The 17405-nt window shown below is 56.4% G+C and overlaps 2 protein-coding genes across 12 annotated transcripts in view; one reads left to right on the forward strand and one right to left on the reverse strand.

Moving 5' to 3' along the window:
* The window catches only part of RASGEF1A (RasGEF domain family member 1A), a 93691-nt gene extending 81125 nt beyond the window's left edge, over positions 1–12566 (forward strand). For 3 of the 6 annotated variants that reach the window (XM_067025624.1, XM_067025621.1, XM_059055074.2), the window contains exons 2-13: positions 776–976; positions 3322–3444; positions 5148–5285; positions 6145–6366; positions 6977–7051; positions 7404–7496; positions 8005–8107; positions 8195–8274; positions 9027–9218; positions 9839–9962; positions 10400–10472; positions 10806–12566. In XM_067025624.1, coding sequence (XP_066881725.1) covers positions 782–976; positions 3322–3444; positions 5148–5285; positions 6145–6366; positions 6977–7051; positions 7404–7496; positions 8005–8107; positions 8195–8274; positions 9027–9218; positions 9839–9962; positions 10400–10472; positions 10806–10830 — 1443 coding nt within the window. In that variant the 5' untranslated portion in view covers positions 776–781 and the 3' untranslated portion in view covers positions 10831–12566. Of the gene's footprint in view, positions 1–775; positions 977–3321; positions 3451–5147; positions 5286–6144; positions 6367–6976; positions 7052–7403; positions 7497–8004; positions 8108–8194; positions 8275–9026; positions 9219–9838; positions 9963–10399; positions 10473–10805 lie in introns of all 6 variants that reach the window. The other 3 variants (XM_067025623.1, XM_067025620.1, XM_067025622.1) reach the window with 1 other exon arrangement.
* Positions 7609–17405, reverse strand: part of CSGALNACT2 (chondroitin sulfate N-acetylgalactosaminyltransferase 2) — a 63528-nt gene continuing 53731 nt past the window's right edge. For 2 of the 6 annotated variants that reach the window (XR_010838979.1, XR_010838976.1), the window contains 6 exons: positions 13927–14148; positions 13513–13719; positions 12803–12960; positions 11986–12151; positions 11693–11735; positions 7609–10432 (listed from right to left, as the gene is read on the reverse strand). The gene's annotated coding sequence lies outside the window, so the exon portion shown is untranslated. Of the gene's footprint in view, positions 10433–11082; positions 11602–11692; positions 11736–11985; positions 12152–12802; positions 12961–13512; positions 13723–13926; positions 14149–17405 lie in introns of those variants that run through there. The other 4 variants (XR_010838978.1, XR_010838975.1, XR_010838980.1 and 1 more) reach the window with 2 other exon arrangements.

Consider the following 17405-nt stretch of genomic DNA (forward strand, 5'->3'; position numbering starts at 1 on the left):
AAAGCCCTTCCCCGTGCTGGTCAGTCACTCATGACGAAGACCGTTCTCCACGGCGTCCAGAGTTGACCCTGCTCCCGTCCTCCTCTGCCATCACTTGACCTGAGCAATGTCTCCCAGGGTTTTGTCATGGCAAAACCCACTGATTGGTTTTTAGATCTCTCCCTTGCTGGGTCTCCACACGGCAGCCACAGTGACCTTCAGCCTGAGTCAGGTAACTCCTTTGTCTGGATCCCCAACGCCTCCTGTCTCACATGCTGCACCCTGGGCCCCCAGGTGTGTATGGTCTGGCCAGACCACTCCCCTGCTGATCACCTTCCCCTACACTGGCCTCAGGACCTTGGCACCTGCTGTCCTTTTTGCCTAGAACCTCCCTCTTTTATCCCAGGAAGCTGCACAGCTAACACCATCAGTCTGTCTCAGGGCCCCCTCCCCGAGGCCGCCTTGATCACCCCCCGCACACTCTGTTCTCGTCCTGGTGCTGTTTTTCTCCATAGTTTCTCTTTTCCCACTGGGATGGAACCCCAGGAGGCAGGGCCTTCTGTGTCCAGATGCCTGGAATGAGGCTTGGTATGCACGGAGCAGGTGCTGAAGAAACATTTATCAGACACATTGATCAGCGGCTTCGGGGCCACTGAGGAGCCTGCCCATGAGCCTGTGCTGACATCTAATGACCCCAGGCTCAGGCTCTGCACCTGCACGCAGGCTGCAGGCGGCCTGGGAGGAGGGCCTGGCGGAGGTGCCTTTGATGCCTCACGGCCTCATTCTTTTCTCCCAGGAAACTATGCCCCAGACGTCTGTGGTCTTCTCCAGCATCCTCGGGCCCAGCTGTAGTGGACAGGTGCAGCCCGGCATGGGGGAGCGAGGAGGTGGGGCCGGCAGCTCCGGGGACCTCGTCTTCCAAGACGGACGTCTCATCTCCGGGTCCCTGGAGGCCCTGATGGAGCGCTTAGTCCCCACAGTGGACTATTACCCCGATGTGAGTGCCTGGTGACTGGTGGGGTGGGCAGGGGAGGCTGCTGCTGGGATGGAGAGGGAGGTCCCCCATGAGTCAGAGCTGGACGGAGCAGCAGGGCCGGCGCAGGGCAGCAGGGATCCCCGGCCCTACCTCCTGTGATTTCCTGCTCCCTCCCACCCCTGGCCCCCAGCCTAGGAGAGGGGAAACAGCAGCGACTTCCCTGCTGTCCCCAGGCAGGTAGGAGATGGCCCTGGAGGAGCAAGAGGGGTCTAAGGGGCAAGGCCAGTGTCAGGGTCCTGGTGAGGGTCCACCCATCAGTGTCCCATCTCTGAACTGCGAAGTTTGTTTTGTGCATGAGCCGCAGTGGCTCAGAATGAAGAGGGCCGGCCCCTCCGCGCCCTCCTGGGCACATGCGTGTGCGGGCAGGACGCGCCTTTGCCAACCTGAATCCTCCCTCTTCACCTCAAGGTGACATTGGTGTGTTCTCAGAAGAGCGAGAAAGGGTTCCCTTGTCACGTGTGGCTTCCCTTCCACCTCCAGTAGATGACGTCTTATAGTGGCAGTGGGGTGGTTACCTGCTCCCTTTCGAGAGCCAAGCTGCCCCTCTGGGTGCCCGCTCCCTCCTGAGGGCAGGGCCCTGCGCATGGCCTCTGGGCGACAGATGGGGCTGTGAGGGAGGGTGGGGAGGAATTGCCCCCTCTGCCCTCCAGCTGGGTTTCCGGGGCTCCTGGCTACCCCCGACATGTCAGGCCTCCTCCCTCCCTCCTGGGGCTCTGTCCACTCCTCTGTCTGTCCTTGCGTCCACCCTGGAAATCCTCTCAGGGCCTGGCTGGGGCTGGTGGTGCCGACGTGGCAGCCGAAGGCCAGGCGGCAGAGCCGGAGAGAGAGGACCCCAGGCCCTGAAGACGCCTGGAGCAGGGCCGCGGTCCCCCAGGGGCTGGGACCTCCAACCCCAGTGCTGGTCTGTGCGACAGTGGCCTTGTGTGTGTGGGGGAGGGGCCTCCTCTCCTTCAGGCCTGTCCCCGGGGAGCCTCAGCCAGCTCACCCAGTGTTGTCCCCAGAGTACTGTGCCCTGGGGTCACAGCCTGTTTTCCAGGAGAGAGCCAAGGGGCGGTGGAGGTCGAACGGGGGTCCCGCTAGGCATCAGCCCGGCTGCCGAGTACCCGGGCTCCCCGCCTTTCCCTCCCGGCCCGTGCCCTGCAGACGTGGGCGGCTGGGGACACGGCACTCCGTCTGTCTCCCTGCTCCTCCCCGGAGCCGCGCAGCTCCTGCCTTGGGCTCTCCTCTGCCCCGGCTGAGAGCTCCGAGGTGTGACAGCTGCGGCCTTCCTTCACGCTCTGAGCCTCCTGCTCAGCAGGGGCCCCTGAAGGTCCCATCACTGCCGGGCCGGGACGCTGGAGCACCCGTGCTGCACAGCCCAGGGACACCCTGCAGCTCCAGGGAGAGCCTCCCCAGCGGCCTCTGAGGGCTGCATTGGGGCAGGGAGGGCCTGAGGGCCAAGTCCCGATCCAGGAGGCTGTGTTAGGCTGGAGCACAGAAGACCTGCTCCTTTGGGCCTGCAGTGGAGGCCGAGGGTCCTGGGCCCCCTGCCTGCAGCAGCCGTGTGGGAGTAGATCGCTGTCTGAGTCGAGTCTCCAGGAGACCCCAAGCAGCCTCCCCACCCCCAAGTCCGCCCTGTCTGCAGGCAGGGGCCTAGCAAATCCCACATCAGCCAAAAGCTTCCAAGAGCCCTGGGCTCTGCTCCCTGCCGCCTTTCAGCCCGGACCAGGTGCACCCCTCAGTCTGCACCGCGACCAGGTGACGAGGACATGCAGCCTTGGGACTGGGGGGCCCTGGTGTGGCAGGTGGGGATGGGGCCCACAGCTGGCTAGTTGACCGCACAGCGGCTTGCAGCAGCTCCCGGTGTGGGGTCCTGGGGCCAAGGAGGCCCCCACCGCCCCCCAGCCAGGCCCCACCCCACTGAGCAGTGAGGATCTGGCACAGAGCAGGCTGGGTGCCTGGCCCGGGGAGCACCGTGGGCCGGGCCACAGGTCCGCACAGGCCCGGCGATACCGCCAACATCCAGGTCCGGCTTTAGCTCCTGGCAATGGGGTAGGGGAGCGTCGCAGCCGAGTAACACCACTGGAACCGAGCCTGTGAGGGACGCCTCTGAGAGCTGCTGCGAAGTGGGGTTTGATCTGTGCCTTGCACGGTGGGCAGGATTTGGGAGCTGCGAGAGAGGAGGAAGGGCATTCGAGATGAGGTAACCCACACAGAAGATGATGCTGGGCCCGGGAGGCGGGGACCAGGTGGAGGAGCAGGCCGCGGCTATACCTGGAGGCCACGCCGGCCTGACTCACTCTTCACCCTCTGTGTCTTTCCTTCAGAGGACGTACATCTTCACGTTTCTCTTGAGCTCCCGGGTCTTCATCCCCCCTCACGACCTGCTGGGCCGCGTGGGGCAGATCTGCCTGGAGCAGAGGCAGCAGCTGGAGGCCGGATCGGATAAGGTAAAGGCGAGCCCCTGGCTGCTGCCCGTCTCCCCCGCCTGCGCTCATGCTTGGGAGAGAATGCTGCTCAGGACGGGACCTGACTGAGCCGGCCCGGGCCCCGCTCTGCTGGGGGCAGGTCTGCTTGTCTGGCCTCCTGACGTCCCTGGAGCAGGCCTCCCGGGGGCCTGCAGGGGCGCCCACCTCCCAGGGCGCTGGTTGGAACTGCCGCTGGCGGGTGCTCACACCCCCTCCCGGGGAAGGGCCACAGCAGACAGCCCTGCCGGCTCTCCTGCTCAGTGCCGGACACCCCGGAAGGGAGGGTTCGGCTCCAGCTGGTGGAGAAGCGGCCTGGGTCACGGCTCCCTCCAACGGGGGTGGTGGGCAGCACCCTCAGGCTAGAGTTTTCTCAGAGACTCAAATAGGGCTGGTTTTCACTGTCATGTCTTCTGATCGAGTCAGGCTTTGGGTACTCAAGACGGGTAAGAAACCACAGCTCATCCCTGAGGCCCTGGGGCAGGCCCGGGGTCTGGTGCGGAGGCAGGGGTGGTGGGCGTACTGTCAAGGCGCTGGCAGGGCCTGTTCCTGATGACCTTCCCCTCTACCAGGCTGGGCCTCCTGCCTCTGGAGGTTTGTAGCAAAGGTCTGTGACATCTGTGCCCTCTTCAGTCTCCTCTCCAGAGGGGCGCGTTCCCGGGTGTGCTGGGCAGGGACAGAGACAGGCACCCTTTGCAGCCCGGGGATCAGGAAAGGCTCCTGAAGGCGTGGATGGGGAAAAGCCAGAACAGGGTGAGTGGGAGATGAAATTCTAGGCTGAGGGTCAGCAGGGGGACAGTAGAAGCCTGAGAGGAGCCTGGGGTGAGCCCTCCCGCCTTCATCTATGTTGACAGGCAGGGCGGGGCCTCTGAGAAGGGAAGGCAGGGCTGTAGTTCCTGCTGGGTGCGGGGTGCAGCGGGCACCTGGAGTGTCAGCTGGGTGGAGGCAGTGGAGCAGAGGTGGGTGGAGGGGGGCAGGTGGGTGTAGGTGTGGGGAGTTGGGTCGTGAAGGAGCTGGGCCCTGAGGGCAGTCAGGGCCGGAACGGTCCAGGGCGGCCAGGCGGGCACGGGCATCTGGTCAGGGCCAGGCAGGAGCCAAGGCAGGCATAGGCACGGTTTAGCGTGCGTGAGCCAGTGCGGGGCTGGGCCTAGAGGACTGGCCGGGAGAGCACTGCCGGGCATCCCGCACCCGCTCCTTGGGCTGCATGTGCGTGTGGACCTGGGCCAGCGGGAACTGGGGAGAGGATGCCTGGTGTGTCTGCGGCCCTTCCCAGCGCTTGCCAGTCTGCTTTTTACTGAGAGAAGGTGGTTGGGGTCTCTAGCTTAACGTTAATGATTTTGCATGGTTTTCATCATGTCCTTTATGGGTAACTTCTAATTACCACAAATGAAACTAATTTTCTGTGTCACGGTAGCAATAGGACAGGTTCTTTGAAAACGAATTTAAGTGAAAAAGAGAGCTGCCTTAAGGGGAATGTGAAGCAAAGCAGGAATGACAAAACCGCAGGTGGACAGGGTGGAGGATGTCCCTACCCAGGAGCCCTCACCTCAGCGTCGGGGCAGAGGACACACGTCCTGTGGGGGAATGGGTCGGAGGGTGTTGCAGAACTGGGGGTGCTTGTACCGCTTGTCATCTTGTCGCCCACTCTGGAGGGTCAGACCTTGCTTTCCCTGACCCCCACTCCCCAGGCCAGGCTGAAGTCCTTCTCAGCCAAGATCGTGCAGCTACTGAAGGAGTGGACAGAGGCCTTCCCCTACGACTTCCAGGACGAGAAGGCCATGGCCGAACTGAAAGCCATCACCCACCGGGTCACACAGTGTGATGAGGTGAGGTCCTCCTCGGACCCTGGCAGGGTTCCTTGTCCGAGGGAGGGGTGGGTCTTCAGGGACAGCTCTGTATGTGGTCCCCTTTGCTGTCACTCTCCCAAGAGGACTGCTGGGTGCCTCCATTTGCCCCTCAGCCCCGTGAGGGCCGCTCAGCTGGCCAGCAACCGGCCAGACTCGCCTTCAGCATCCTGCGCACGCGGGAGACCCTGTGGCCCCAGCGGGGTGATCCCAGGCCCCACCTTCTCCCGCTCTGTGGGTGGGTGGAGTGGGGGCCTAGCGAGAGGCCTTGTCCGCCTTTCCCGGCTCCCAGCTCCCGCTTGGTCTGCAGCGTTGAGACGGGCCCTCCGGAGAGGTTGGTCCTGCCGCCAGCCCCCATCGCAGGAGCCTGGGCTCCGTGTGCTCAGCACCTTCCGCCTTCCTGAGAGCTCAAAGCCCAGGGAGAGTGGGGCAGGGCCAGGGCTGCTCCCACCCAGGGAAGGAAGGCTCCTAGCCCTGGAGGAAGCCCTTCCGGAGTCCCTCGTCTCTACCGTGGGCCCCTCCTACGGTGGAAAGGCCACGAGAAGTACCTCAGCCGGCCGCCACCTGGAAAGCCATGCTTTTCAGACCCAGAAGCCTAGCCCTGGCCTTCAGCTCCCTTCTCAGGACGGCTGTGGAGTCACTCTCCCCTGCAGCCCTCGGCGGAGCCCACACTGTGCTGCCCCACTCTGCTGTCAGAGGCCCAAGTGCTCATGGCAGGTCTGGGTAGGGGACATGGGCTCAAAGTTAGACACGTCCCTGGAGACGAGATGGGTTCCTCCGGCGTGGTGCTGGTCTTGCTGCCAGCCCAGGCCAGCACCTTCTCCGCCCCAACCCCTCCCAGGAGAATGGCACTGTGAAGAAGGCCATTGCCCAAATGACACAGAGCCTGCTGCTGTCCCTGGCTGCCCGGAGCCAGCTTCAGGAGCTGCGTGAGAAGCTCCGCTCACCGGCCATGGACAAAGGGCCTATCCTCAAGGCCAAGCCGCCAGCCGCGCAGAAGGACATCCTGGGCGTGTGCTGTGACCCCCTGGTGTTGGCCCAACAGCTGACTCACATCGAGCTGGTCAGTGCTGCAGTGCGCCCTTTCCCAGGACGGGGCTGGGGCGTGTTCACTGGCGCTCACGCTGGCACCTTCCCAACATGGCACCACAGGGCCTTCCCCTGCCGGCCAGACCGGGGTGTCAGGGGAAGCCCGCTTGGCAACCCCAGGCGCTGCCTCTGGTGGCTGTGTGTCCACCTGAGCAGATTTCTTGGTACCTGGGTCCCCAGGATCACGGCAGCCCCACGTTAACGGGAGGGGCTGGGGCGATGGGGACTGCAGTGGCCTCAGGATGGAAGAGCGGCTCGGGAAGAGGTGAAGGGTTTCAAGGCGGAAGGCTCTCCCCGCCCCGTCTCCTCATCCTGCCTGTGTCTGGGCTGGGCAGGTGCCCTGCACATAGCAGCCCCTGCTGAGACTCTCGCCTCCCAGGGGAGGGCCTTCCAGACCCTGGGGTACACCTGGGGGGCCTACCCACTGTCTGGGTGCTCTGATCGAGGAGGGGCCGTGGCTGAGGGGCACGCCTGCAGGGAGGTCGTGACTGCTGGTCTCGAGACGCCCTCCACGCTGCACGTGGGGCCTGCCTGAGGGTGGCAGGCTTGTCACTCCTCCTGGGCTGTCTCCCTGTTCCACCCAGGAGAGGGTCAACAGCATCCACCCTGAGGACCTGATGCAGATCGTCAGCCACATGGACTCTCGGGACAAGCATAGGGTGAGGGGCTGCGGCATGCTCCAGGGTGGCTGGGGAGGGTGCAGGGGCCTCGCGCAGACGCCTGAGCGCCACCGGAGTGTCGGGCCTCACAACCTGACGCACCTGGGTCTGGCCTCCCAGCACCTGCCCCAGGGCTCGGTGGACGGCCACGCAGGGTGCTGCATGCTGCCTGGGAGCCCTGGAGGGCCGGGTGGGGGCATCCTAGGAGACCTGGGCAGGCCCAGGGGGCAGTCCAACAGCTGCCCTCGCCCTCCTCTGGCCACAGCTCCTTCTGAGGGTTCTGAGGGTGGGGCTGGGGCAGCAGCCACGGGCAGGGTCCTCGGGCTCCCTGTGACCTGCTGTGTCCCCACAGTGCCGAGGGGACCTGATTAAGACCTACAGCCTGGAGGCCTATGACAACTGGTTCAACTGCCTCAGCATGCTGGTGGCCACCGAGGTGTGCCGGGTAAGTGCTGCACGGCGCACACAGCAACAGGGCCGGCCCCATCTCCTCCCGACCCCACCGTGCCGCCTGGGGCTCTGACCCCTGTACCCCGCAGGGGATGGAACTTTGCAAGTGGAGACAGGACGCTTTTATTGCCAGGGCCTTGGTAGCGCCATCCCCCAACAGTGATGCCTTAAATTACAACAGCGACCCATCTGGGGAGGCATCCTGTGCCCAGCATGGCCTGCCAGCTCATCTGGGTCTCCCTTGCTCCTCTCAGCCTGCCCTCCTGCCCCTCTGCCCAGCATCGAAAATGCCACGGCTGCATTTCCTGCCCCTGCAGCCTGCAAGAATCCCTCCACCCCCGGCCTGACAGCTCTGAGGGCCCAGGGCAGCTCCCTGCTGGGGAGGCCGCTCCCTGCTGGGGAGGCCCCTCCCTGGGCCCAGGGCACTGCCCTTCGGGGGCTGGTGCGGGAGCGGGGGATGACCCCCGGTGGGGCCCGTGCTGAGCAGCCTGGCCGCCCTCCAGGTGGTGAAGAAGAAGCATCGGACTCGCATGCTGGAGTTCTTCATCGACGTGGCCCGAGAGTGCTTCAACATCGGGAACTTCAACTCCATGATGGCCATCATCTGTGAGTGTGCGGGCCCCAGGGGCTCCTCCCTCCAGCACGGTGTGGCCCATCTCCCCCCACCCTGACCCTAGCTGTCGCTCCCTGCAGCTGGCATGAACCTCAGTCCTGTGGCGAGGCTGAAGAAAACCTGGTCCAAAGTCAAGACGGCCAAGTTCGATGTCTTAGAGGTAGGCACCCTGTCTTGTCCCGAGTCAGCCTGAGGAGGGCTGGGCGTCCCATCAGGCTCTGGCCCCTTGCTGAGGGCCTGCTGCCCCGACTGCCGTCTGATGTTGGGCGTGTCCGCTGACCTGGCTGCGGCGCCCCCAGAAGGCAGGTAGCCCATGCTTTCCTCGGCCCTTGGGACTTGAGTCAGAACCGGCATCGCCTAAAGCAAAGCTCGGGGGAAAGATCAGCAAGGAGGCCGACAGCCCCAGGTTGGGCAGTGCCAACCAAGCAGAGACTGGCCTTTTCCTTGTTCAACTTCCATGGTCCCGGACCGTCTGGGTGGCCCCATGGGCTGACAGGCGAGTCTACAGCCTTGACCAGATGTATTTGATCAGAGAATCCAGTTTTTGCAAGTTTGTGTCTTGTGGAGCTGGTCAGGTTTGGGAGGTGTCCACGAAAGCACAAGGGCAAAGGAAGGTTTTGAAAGGAAGGAGGTGAGACCCAGACTTAGCAGGGCACGGAGGAGGTGTGTGTGAGCTTCAAGATTTCTCTACAGCTTTCCCCATGACGCCTGGACCCAAACCCGGAAAGCCCCAGCCCAGTGCTCAGACACGTGCCTCTGGGCTTCCTTCCCCTGTGCTCACTCCTGGAGAGGAGGCCTCTTCTGGTGACGGTACAGGGTTGCCCAGAGCTGTTTCCTGCAAAGGGGCCTCCTGAGCAGCTCTGAGGGGTGCAGGGGGAGCAGTGCCCACCACATCCTCCCGTCTGCCCACAGCACCACATGGACCCATCCAGCAACTTCTGCAACTACCGCACAGCCCTGCAGGGGGCCACACAGAGATCCCAGATGGCCAACAGCAGCCGGGAGAAGATCGTCATCCCTGTGTTCAACCTCTTCGTTAAGGACATCTACTTCCTGCACAAAATCCACACCAACCACCTGCCCAATGGACACATTAACTTCAAGGTCAGCTCAGCCCCCTTGTGGTCTGAGGAGAGGGGGCCAGGCTGTCCCAGCACAGGGTAGGGCAGACTTCCTGGCCTTGCTCTAGGACGGGCAGAATCTGTCTGTGCCATGAGAGCTGCCAGGCCGTGGGCCTGTGGCAGAAGGGCCTTTTAGGACTGAAGGCTCCAGGGTGGGTCATGGGTACCCTGTGACCTCAAGGTGTGAGGGTGGCCCCAGTTCTGGGTGGATGGTCTGGTTACAGCGCTAGGAACCAGAGGGCCCGAGAGTGAGATCATGGCGTGTTCTGGTTGGTGGTGCTGTGCTGGGTGTGGTGCCTCAGCCTGGAGGCACAGATGAGGGGCTTCTTGGGGTTCCTGCACAGCAGAAGCACAGACCTGGCTGCAGCCCGATGGCTCAGGCAGAGGGCAGGACTGAATGGCCTTGGAGACACCGGCTGGCTCTGTTGTCGTACAGAGTGCTTCCACGGCTACGAAGTCAGCTTTGTAGGGCTACCGTCCAATCTCTCTGGGACCAGGGAAACGATCAGCCAACCGAAGCCAGAGCCTATGTCCCCTGCCCTAACCAGGGTTTTCAAGCTTAAGGTGACAAATGAACATCCAGTTGGTCTTCTGCCCCTTCAGAAATTCTGGGACATCTCCAGACAGATCCATGAGTTCATGACATGGACACAGGTAGAGTGTCCCTTTGAGAAGGACAAGAAGATTCAGAGTTACCTGCTGACGGCTCCCATCTACAGCGAGGAAGGTGAGGTCCACCTCTGCACACTGTAGAGGTCACCCTGACTCATGCAGGGTGCCCTCCCAGGGTTGTTATTCCCATGCTACGCTGGGGAAGCTCAGCTCGCAGGGCTGAGTGCATGAGGGTGGGCCGTGGGTGGATGGCAGGTGAAGGATAAGGACAAGAAAAGATCAGGCTCCCGAGGCCACCTGAGAGAGCCAGTACGTGGTCGGGCCAGCACTGCAGAACCAGGAAACATCTGAGTCCCCAGGCAGGTTGCCAGGAACCCCACGCAGCAGAGGCCTGTGGACCAGACCAGGCCCAAAGTCACTGCCCCCTTGGTTTAGGAGTTCGTTCCCGGGCCTCGCTCCACCTGGGAGGGGGAGTTTGAGAAGGGGTGACTGGGGTGGGAGGCAGACTGCCCGGGTGTGGACATGGCTTCTGCGGGGCTTCTCGTCCCTCAGCTCTCTTCATCGCCTCCTTCGAAAGTGAAGGTCCTGAGAACCACATGGAAAAGGACAGCTGGAAGACCCTCAGGTAGGAGAACTCCAGCGGCAGTCTGGTGAGCCCCCAAGACCAGCCCCATACCAGAGTCTACAAGGAAGGGAAAGGACAGGGTGGGGGGAGGCACGATGGGTCTGCCCTTTTGAAAGGCAGCCGAGGGCACCTCTCTGTGGACCGGGGAGAGGAAGGCATCCCTGGTGCAGGCTGAGGACTTGGGGTTTGAACGTCCCTGACCCCTCCCCCTCAGTGGGCAGTTCTAGGCAGGCAGCTGGGCCTTCCCCTAGTAGCACAAGCCTGCCCTCTGCTTGCTCAGGGGAAGGGCTTGCCGGCTGCCTGACCACTTCCTCATTCCCTGCTCACCTTTAGGACCACTCTCCTTAACAGAGCCTGAAGGCACCGATGCAGCCTGCAGACGCTGGATTAAGCTAACACCTATGTACTGAGTTTTAATCTTGAGTGATAATGGGTTGAGATGAGGCCTCACTGGTTGGGGTCCATTTTTGTACATAACTTTTATGAAAAAGTAATTATTTCATGCATCAACCTTTGGCACTTAAAGCTTTTTGTTTATGACAGGGCAGGGCCCTGCTTTGGGGAGGGGTGGGGAAAGAGTATCATGGGAGATGGCATCCATGATAACATCTTATTCTAATGAAATGTAGATTTTTATTTTCTACTTTTGATTATTAACAAACATCTTACAAAAAAATATTTTAAAAAACCCAACCAAAACCAACGTGAGCCCTGCCTCCTTTCCAGCCAGTGTCTCTGATGTCGGGGTGAGTGCCTTAGAGGGTACTGGTGGGCCCGTTCTCGCCTGCAGCCAGTGCCGCTGGAGGCGCCGGGGAAGCTCTGCCCTCAAAGCGCAGGCCCACGAGGTTCTGGCAAGAAGGGCTTGGGTGGCCCGGAGGTCTCATTTGCATACTTCCAGAAGTGAACCTTGAATACGGGCTTTCCAAAGTTTACATTTTCATTTTCCTTTATCAGGGATTTATGGGGGTTGGGGGGAGGGCCGGGGGACACCTGGCAGCATATTTTGTGTTGGAAGATGTCTGGCAAATTGTTCTTCACCTACATTTTTGGAAAAGAGAAAATCTAAAATAACGTAAGGTGGGAGTCATGGAATTGTCCATTTTCCAGGCTGTAACTTTGACACACTTAGCTGTAATGAAGTGAATACAAAGTACAATTAAGGATGGGGATGTATAAAGCCATCTTGAAACTCAAGTACAAAGTCAAAAGAAGCAACTTACCAATCAGTATCCTCCTTCCCTCTGGGTGGGGGACTGGGCTCCCCTAATGGAATGTGAAACATGGAAGGTTAGCCAGGCCAGTACCTGCTGGAGCCCACTCACATAAAGCTGCCCAACATTTGGAGGTATTTTCCACACCCGAACTCGAGGAGTACTCTCCATTTCCTGACTTCCCGGCCATGGGACAGCGACAGCCCTGCTCCCTCCAAGGCCAGAAATGGGCAATCCATGGTGACTCTGTCTCCCTCATGGCGGGGCTGTCATTCCATCCAAGCAGATTTGGAACTACTCACCCTGTTTCTCTCCACATGGCTGGCTTCCGCCGGAGCCTCCAGCTGGCAGGCCTGGGTAAGGACGGTTAGTTGCTGATTCCCAAAACTCCTAGGACAGCCTGGAGATGTGAAGGCGAGGCCTCAGGGAGAGGTGGCTCCATGATCTGCTGCTGATGCCGCCCTCAGCCTAGGGTGGAGCAAGGATATTTACACTGTATTGTCACAGTGTTTTTGCACTTTTCAGACGTTCTAGATAGTACATATTGTATATTGACAGTACATATTGCTTTGTTTATGTATTTGAGATAAAGAAAGGTTTAAAACTTGAGAATATATATTTGGAATACAACGTTAGAACCTTTTCTGTCCACGTGTTATTAAGGAGCTTTCACATCAGTGTGCGCTTCACTTGGTCATCAGTTCTAGTACCGACCTGACAAAGTGCTACATTTGCTACTTTATTTTCCCAATTTGATACATACCCTATGATGTTTTGGTATTTCGAGATGAACTCTGCGTATAAAGCTGTACTTTATAATAAAGGATGTCAGCTGTTGGTGTGACTGGACGTACTTGCATCAATAAAAGAACATGTTGCTCCCCTTGTGTGCCTGTTCTCTGTGCGTGGCTCTGTGTTGGCAGGAGGCATGGGGATGCCAGGGCCACCACGGGCCTTTCAGAGATGGAGCAGGCAGCTCTCACCTGACATTCTGACAAAGGGCTTTTCAAATAAACATTGCAAAACAAAAGAAAGCTGTACAAGAGGCATGTTCTATGCTGCTTTCCTCAAAGATGCAGCAGCTTGAATTACATGGTCATGGCAGTTCAGGAAGCCTACCTTAAATGACTGTCAGGGTTCCTTTACTGCAGGACTAACGAGAACCTTCAGTGTCCACGGGTGCCGTGGGTCTCTCCTGGGGCTGGGGACATTGGGGAGTGCCTGCCGACTTTCTGCTGCGCGGTTCTCCTTCTGTTTCAATGGGTCACGCTCAGGAGCTGAGGGGCACACAAGAGCTTGTGGCACTGAAGGAAAAGAACTGAGACACTGCTCTGCTCTGGCCTGTTTCCACTGCCTCGCTGTCACCAGTGCCCGGGCTGGATGAGGTCTGCCATGACAGCTCGCCAGACCTGACTCTGCTCCTTCATGGCCACCTCAGCCCGTTCGAGCAGCAGCGCCCAGCAGAACACCTTCTGTGCTGAGGGGGGTATTCTGTACTGCATCACCCGGTATAGTGCTGATAGATAAACAGAGGGACTGAGCCCTGAAATGTGGCCAGTGCAACTGAAGAAAAGAACTTCTAAGCTTATGTACGTTTAAATAGCTAGTGGACAGAAGGCGAGGCCTGCGGGGCCTCATCACCGGCTGACGCCCCACGTGCCTTGCGGAGTAACAGCACACAGTAGGAGCTCAGGTGTTTGTGGAGCAAACGAGGACCCCTGTGAGGATGCCTCAGTGACCTTTGGGTAAGTGACAACACTTTTTAGGTCCTTCCATTTAAGGGCATCCCTACTCTCTTGGTAAAGTTATTTTTGGAAGTCTCTGCCTACCTCAGCTGAAGAAGGAGCAGCACATCATTTGGTCTGCATCTTGGATGCGGAGCTGGGAGCAGGAGGCGAGCTGGCTTGGCTCGGCACGGCCCTGCCCTTCACCCATCGGTGGTCCCTCCAGGCAGTGCTTCTCAAGGTGTAGGTCCCAGCCTGGCAGCAGCAACACTGGGAACTTGTCTGAGATGTTCTCAGGGCCCCTGCGCAGACCTGCTGAATGGGAAACATGGGAGCGGGGAGCCCAGGCAAGTGGGAGAAGCTCTCCTGGTGGGTAGGGCTCTGCAGGACTTGGCTCCCGCCCACCTCTCCCAGGGGCATGCTGCTGCTCGGGCACTAGACTCACACGCTGTGCACGGGCACCTTCTCCAGTACACTTGCCACCCCATTCTCTCACACACGGTCTCTGAGCCTCCTTACATCTTCCTGGTTAAGTGGCGCTTGTGCTCCCCGGCCTTGCCCCAGCATCCACATCACACTGTTGGCATCCGTCTCATGCACTAGAGCCTCAGCTCTTTCTGTGTAGAAGCCTCTTGGCGTGTAGCTGTGTGGCCAGCGACCAGCGCAGTGTGCAGCTCCTAACTCCATGGGATGACCGAGGGTTACCACCCTTCACTTTACACACACGTTTCAGGGACAAACCTGTTAACAGCATCAGATGTGACAGGAAGATAAGCTAAGAATCTCTACTAAGGCCACAGAGACTTCTGTGACAAAACAGATTTTTATACACCTATCACACCTACACATTTGTAAAACATGTGTCATGTTCCTCAGGGAGGCAAGACAGGGTAAGTAGAAGAGCAAGGAATCGAGAGCTAAACTCTTTGGATTTGAGTCCTAGTTTCCAGTTCCCAGATGGGTACCCTTGGACAAGTTGTCGGCCGTTTTAAGCCTCCATTTTCCCATGTTTAAAATGGAATTACAATACTCTTGATCTCATGGGTCGTTGTAATGTTATATGGCAGAAAGTGCAATGCCTGCTGCATTAGAAGTGGTCAGTGTTAGCTGTGTACCAGCAGTGGCACCCCTGATGAAATTGAATGCCACTTTTCCCACAGAGAGAGGAATCTTCTGGGAAAAGTGAAGCAAAGGATTATTAAGTGCCCTTCTCAAAGGAACAACTCAAGTCCTGGTCAATACAAATATATTCTAACATTACCAAAGAATCACTTAAGTGTCAAATATAACCAACATATAAACATATATGAGAAGAAGGCTTCCCTGGTGGCACAGTGGTTGAGAATCTGCCTGCCAATGCAGGGGACATGGGTTCAAGGCCTGGTCCGGGAAGAGCCCACATGCCACAGAGCAACTAAGCCCGTATGCCACAACTATTGAGCCTGAGCTCTAGAGCCCGCGAGCCACAACAACTGAGCCTCCGTGCCACAGCTACTGAAGCCCACGTGCCTAGAGCCTGTGCTCCACAACAAGAGAAGCCACCGCAACGAGAAGCCCGCGCACTGCAACGAAGAGTAGCCCCTGCTCGCCGCAACTAGGGAGAAAGCCCGTGCACAGCAACGAAGACCCAATGCAGCCAAAAATAAAAATTTTAAAAAAACAACTAAAAATCTTAAAAAAAAAATAGGAGAAGAAATTCACGCGAAGTTGGGATTCAAAACTACTTTCTAAATGAAAAACTTACCATCCACCTATAGGCTGGTAACCTTAGATCATGCCAACATAATTTCTACCTTTATTCTCAAAAAGGCATTCATAATACTATGAGGAAGGTGAAGGGCTGCTGCCCAAAGCCCACACGCTTCTATTTCAGCATACCCAGGACTCTCAGGTATGGATCTTCAGCAACAATGTTAAGGGAACAGTGTTGTCAAGAATATAAGAAAGTTTAAGGTAAGCACCTGTTCATTTCTGGCAGCATGAAAGACTAAGTGCTTGCCTATGGAAACTGACTAATAAACGTATGCAAAACTTTAACATCCAAGTGAAGGCAGAAACCCAGAGCTTAATTTTTCAATCCACAAGGGGGACAGAGAAGGAAGTCCAGAGCTTGCTCAAGAAGAAGGGTCACCTAGCCCATAAAGCTAACATCCCAAAAAGCCACCCCTCAGTGTAACAGTGAACTTGAAATAAAGCACTCCTACTCCAATCCCACCAAGGGGGTTAAGGAAGATTGCCTGTTTTGAACCTCGGCACTGAATGGAGATGGGGAAAATACGCCCCTGATAATTTATAACCACAAGTCAGTGAGTTTTACGAAGTTTTGCAGCACAAATCACACTGGTCAAAAAAACTTTAAGCTGAGAATTTAGTTTAACATGGCCCTGAACTGGTACTGTCCCTAAGTTACTCAGCAGAAGCAAACATTCTAACCTATATTCTAGTTTTAAAAGTCTCTCCTTAGCTGTGTCTAATATTCTGTTAAACCCACCTATTGGATTTTCAAAATTCATTTTCATTTCTAGATGCTCTATTTGGTTCTTTTCCAAATCCATTTGGACAAAATTCTGTATAAATTACCAGAATGTAACACAGAGAGACAAAGACTGGAAAATATGAGAACAGGTTTAACGTATGTTATCAGTTACAGAAGGAAAGAGAGAGAGAAGAAGGCAGAGACAATGGAAATGTAATAGCTGAGAATCTTCCAGAATTGACAAAAGATAATCCAAGAAGGCCAAAGATTCTCAAGCAGGATAAAAAAACAAAAAACAAAAACAAAATCTGCACAGACATATGGTGATACAGAACAGAGATAAAGAAGAGATTTTAAAGACAGCTGGAGAAAAAGAAGGTTGATTACCTTCAAAGGCATATCAACTGTTAAGCTGATAGCTTACTTCACAACAGAAATAACTGAAGGCAGAAGACAGTGGAATAATAACATCTATGTGCTGTGGAATTAAAGAAACCTCAGCTAGAGTTAGAGTTGGGACAGGCCTGGAGGGGGAGTTCTCACACCTAGCTACACATCAACCAATTACTCCAAACAGGAAGAGAGAGAGCAAACATCTCCATCACAGAAAGGTGTTGCCCTCTTTACCACCAACAAGGAAGAAGAAAATTTCTCTCTCCTGAGCACAGGCCAGCCAGTCAGAGACTACAGAAGCCCACCAATGAGAAGACTCCACACTTTGAACTCCCAGCTTCCTCCAGTGGACGCTTGGGTTAATACAGTCCCTCCCAATTCCCCCTTTTACCTTAGAAAAGCAAGTTCCCTTTCCTTGCTCTCTGATTTGCCTATGGTCCACCGTAGTTCACATACCCAGAATTGCAATTCCTCTGGCTATTCCCAAATAAACTCGCTTTTCCTGATAAAATAACTGATTGTATTATTAAAGTTGATAGTGCTAAAAGATTTCTCAATCTAGAATTCTCAACACTTCAAAATATATTTCATAAATGAGATAAAGATATTTATACACTAAAATGGATTTGCTATCAGACCTTCACTAAAAGAAATGCTAAAGGATGAATCTTGACTCTTACTGCATACTATATAAAAATTATTTCCATATGAATCATAGATCTAAATATGAAAGGCAATACAATAAAGCATTTAAAAGAAAACATGAATGTTTATTCTTTACTCTGGAGTAGGCAAAGGTTTTTAAAACTGGACACCAAAACCACTAGCCATAAAAGAAAGAAAACCGATCAACTGGACTTTATTCTAAGAACTTTTGCTTATTAACAGATAACATTAAGAGAAAGAACAGTCCCCTGCCTGGGAGAAGATATTTGCAATATATAAATCTTACAAAAGACTCATATCCAGAATATATAAGTAACTCCTACACATCAGTTTAAAAAAAAGCCAATTAAAGAAAAAGGGCAAAAAAATGGAATAGGCATTTCACAAACAAGATATCCAAATGGCCCATAGCATATGAAAAGATACTCAACATCATTTCCCTGATGATAAACTAAACTCAAAA

This window comes from Kogia breviceps, chromosome 2 (assembly GCF_026419965.1).
Source record: "Kogia breviceps isolate mKogBre1 chromosome 2, mKogBre1 haplotype 1, whole genome shotgun sequence".
Classification (NCBI taxonomy): domain Eukaryota; kingdom Metazoa; phylum Chordata; class Mammalia; order Artiodactyla; family Physeteridae; genus Kogia; species Kogia breviceps.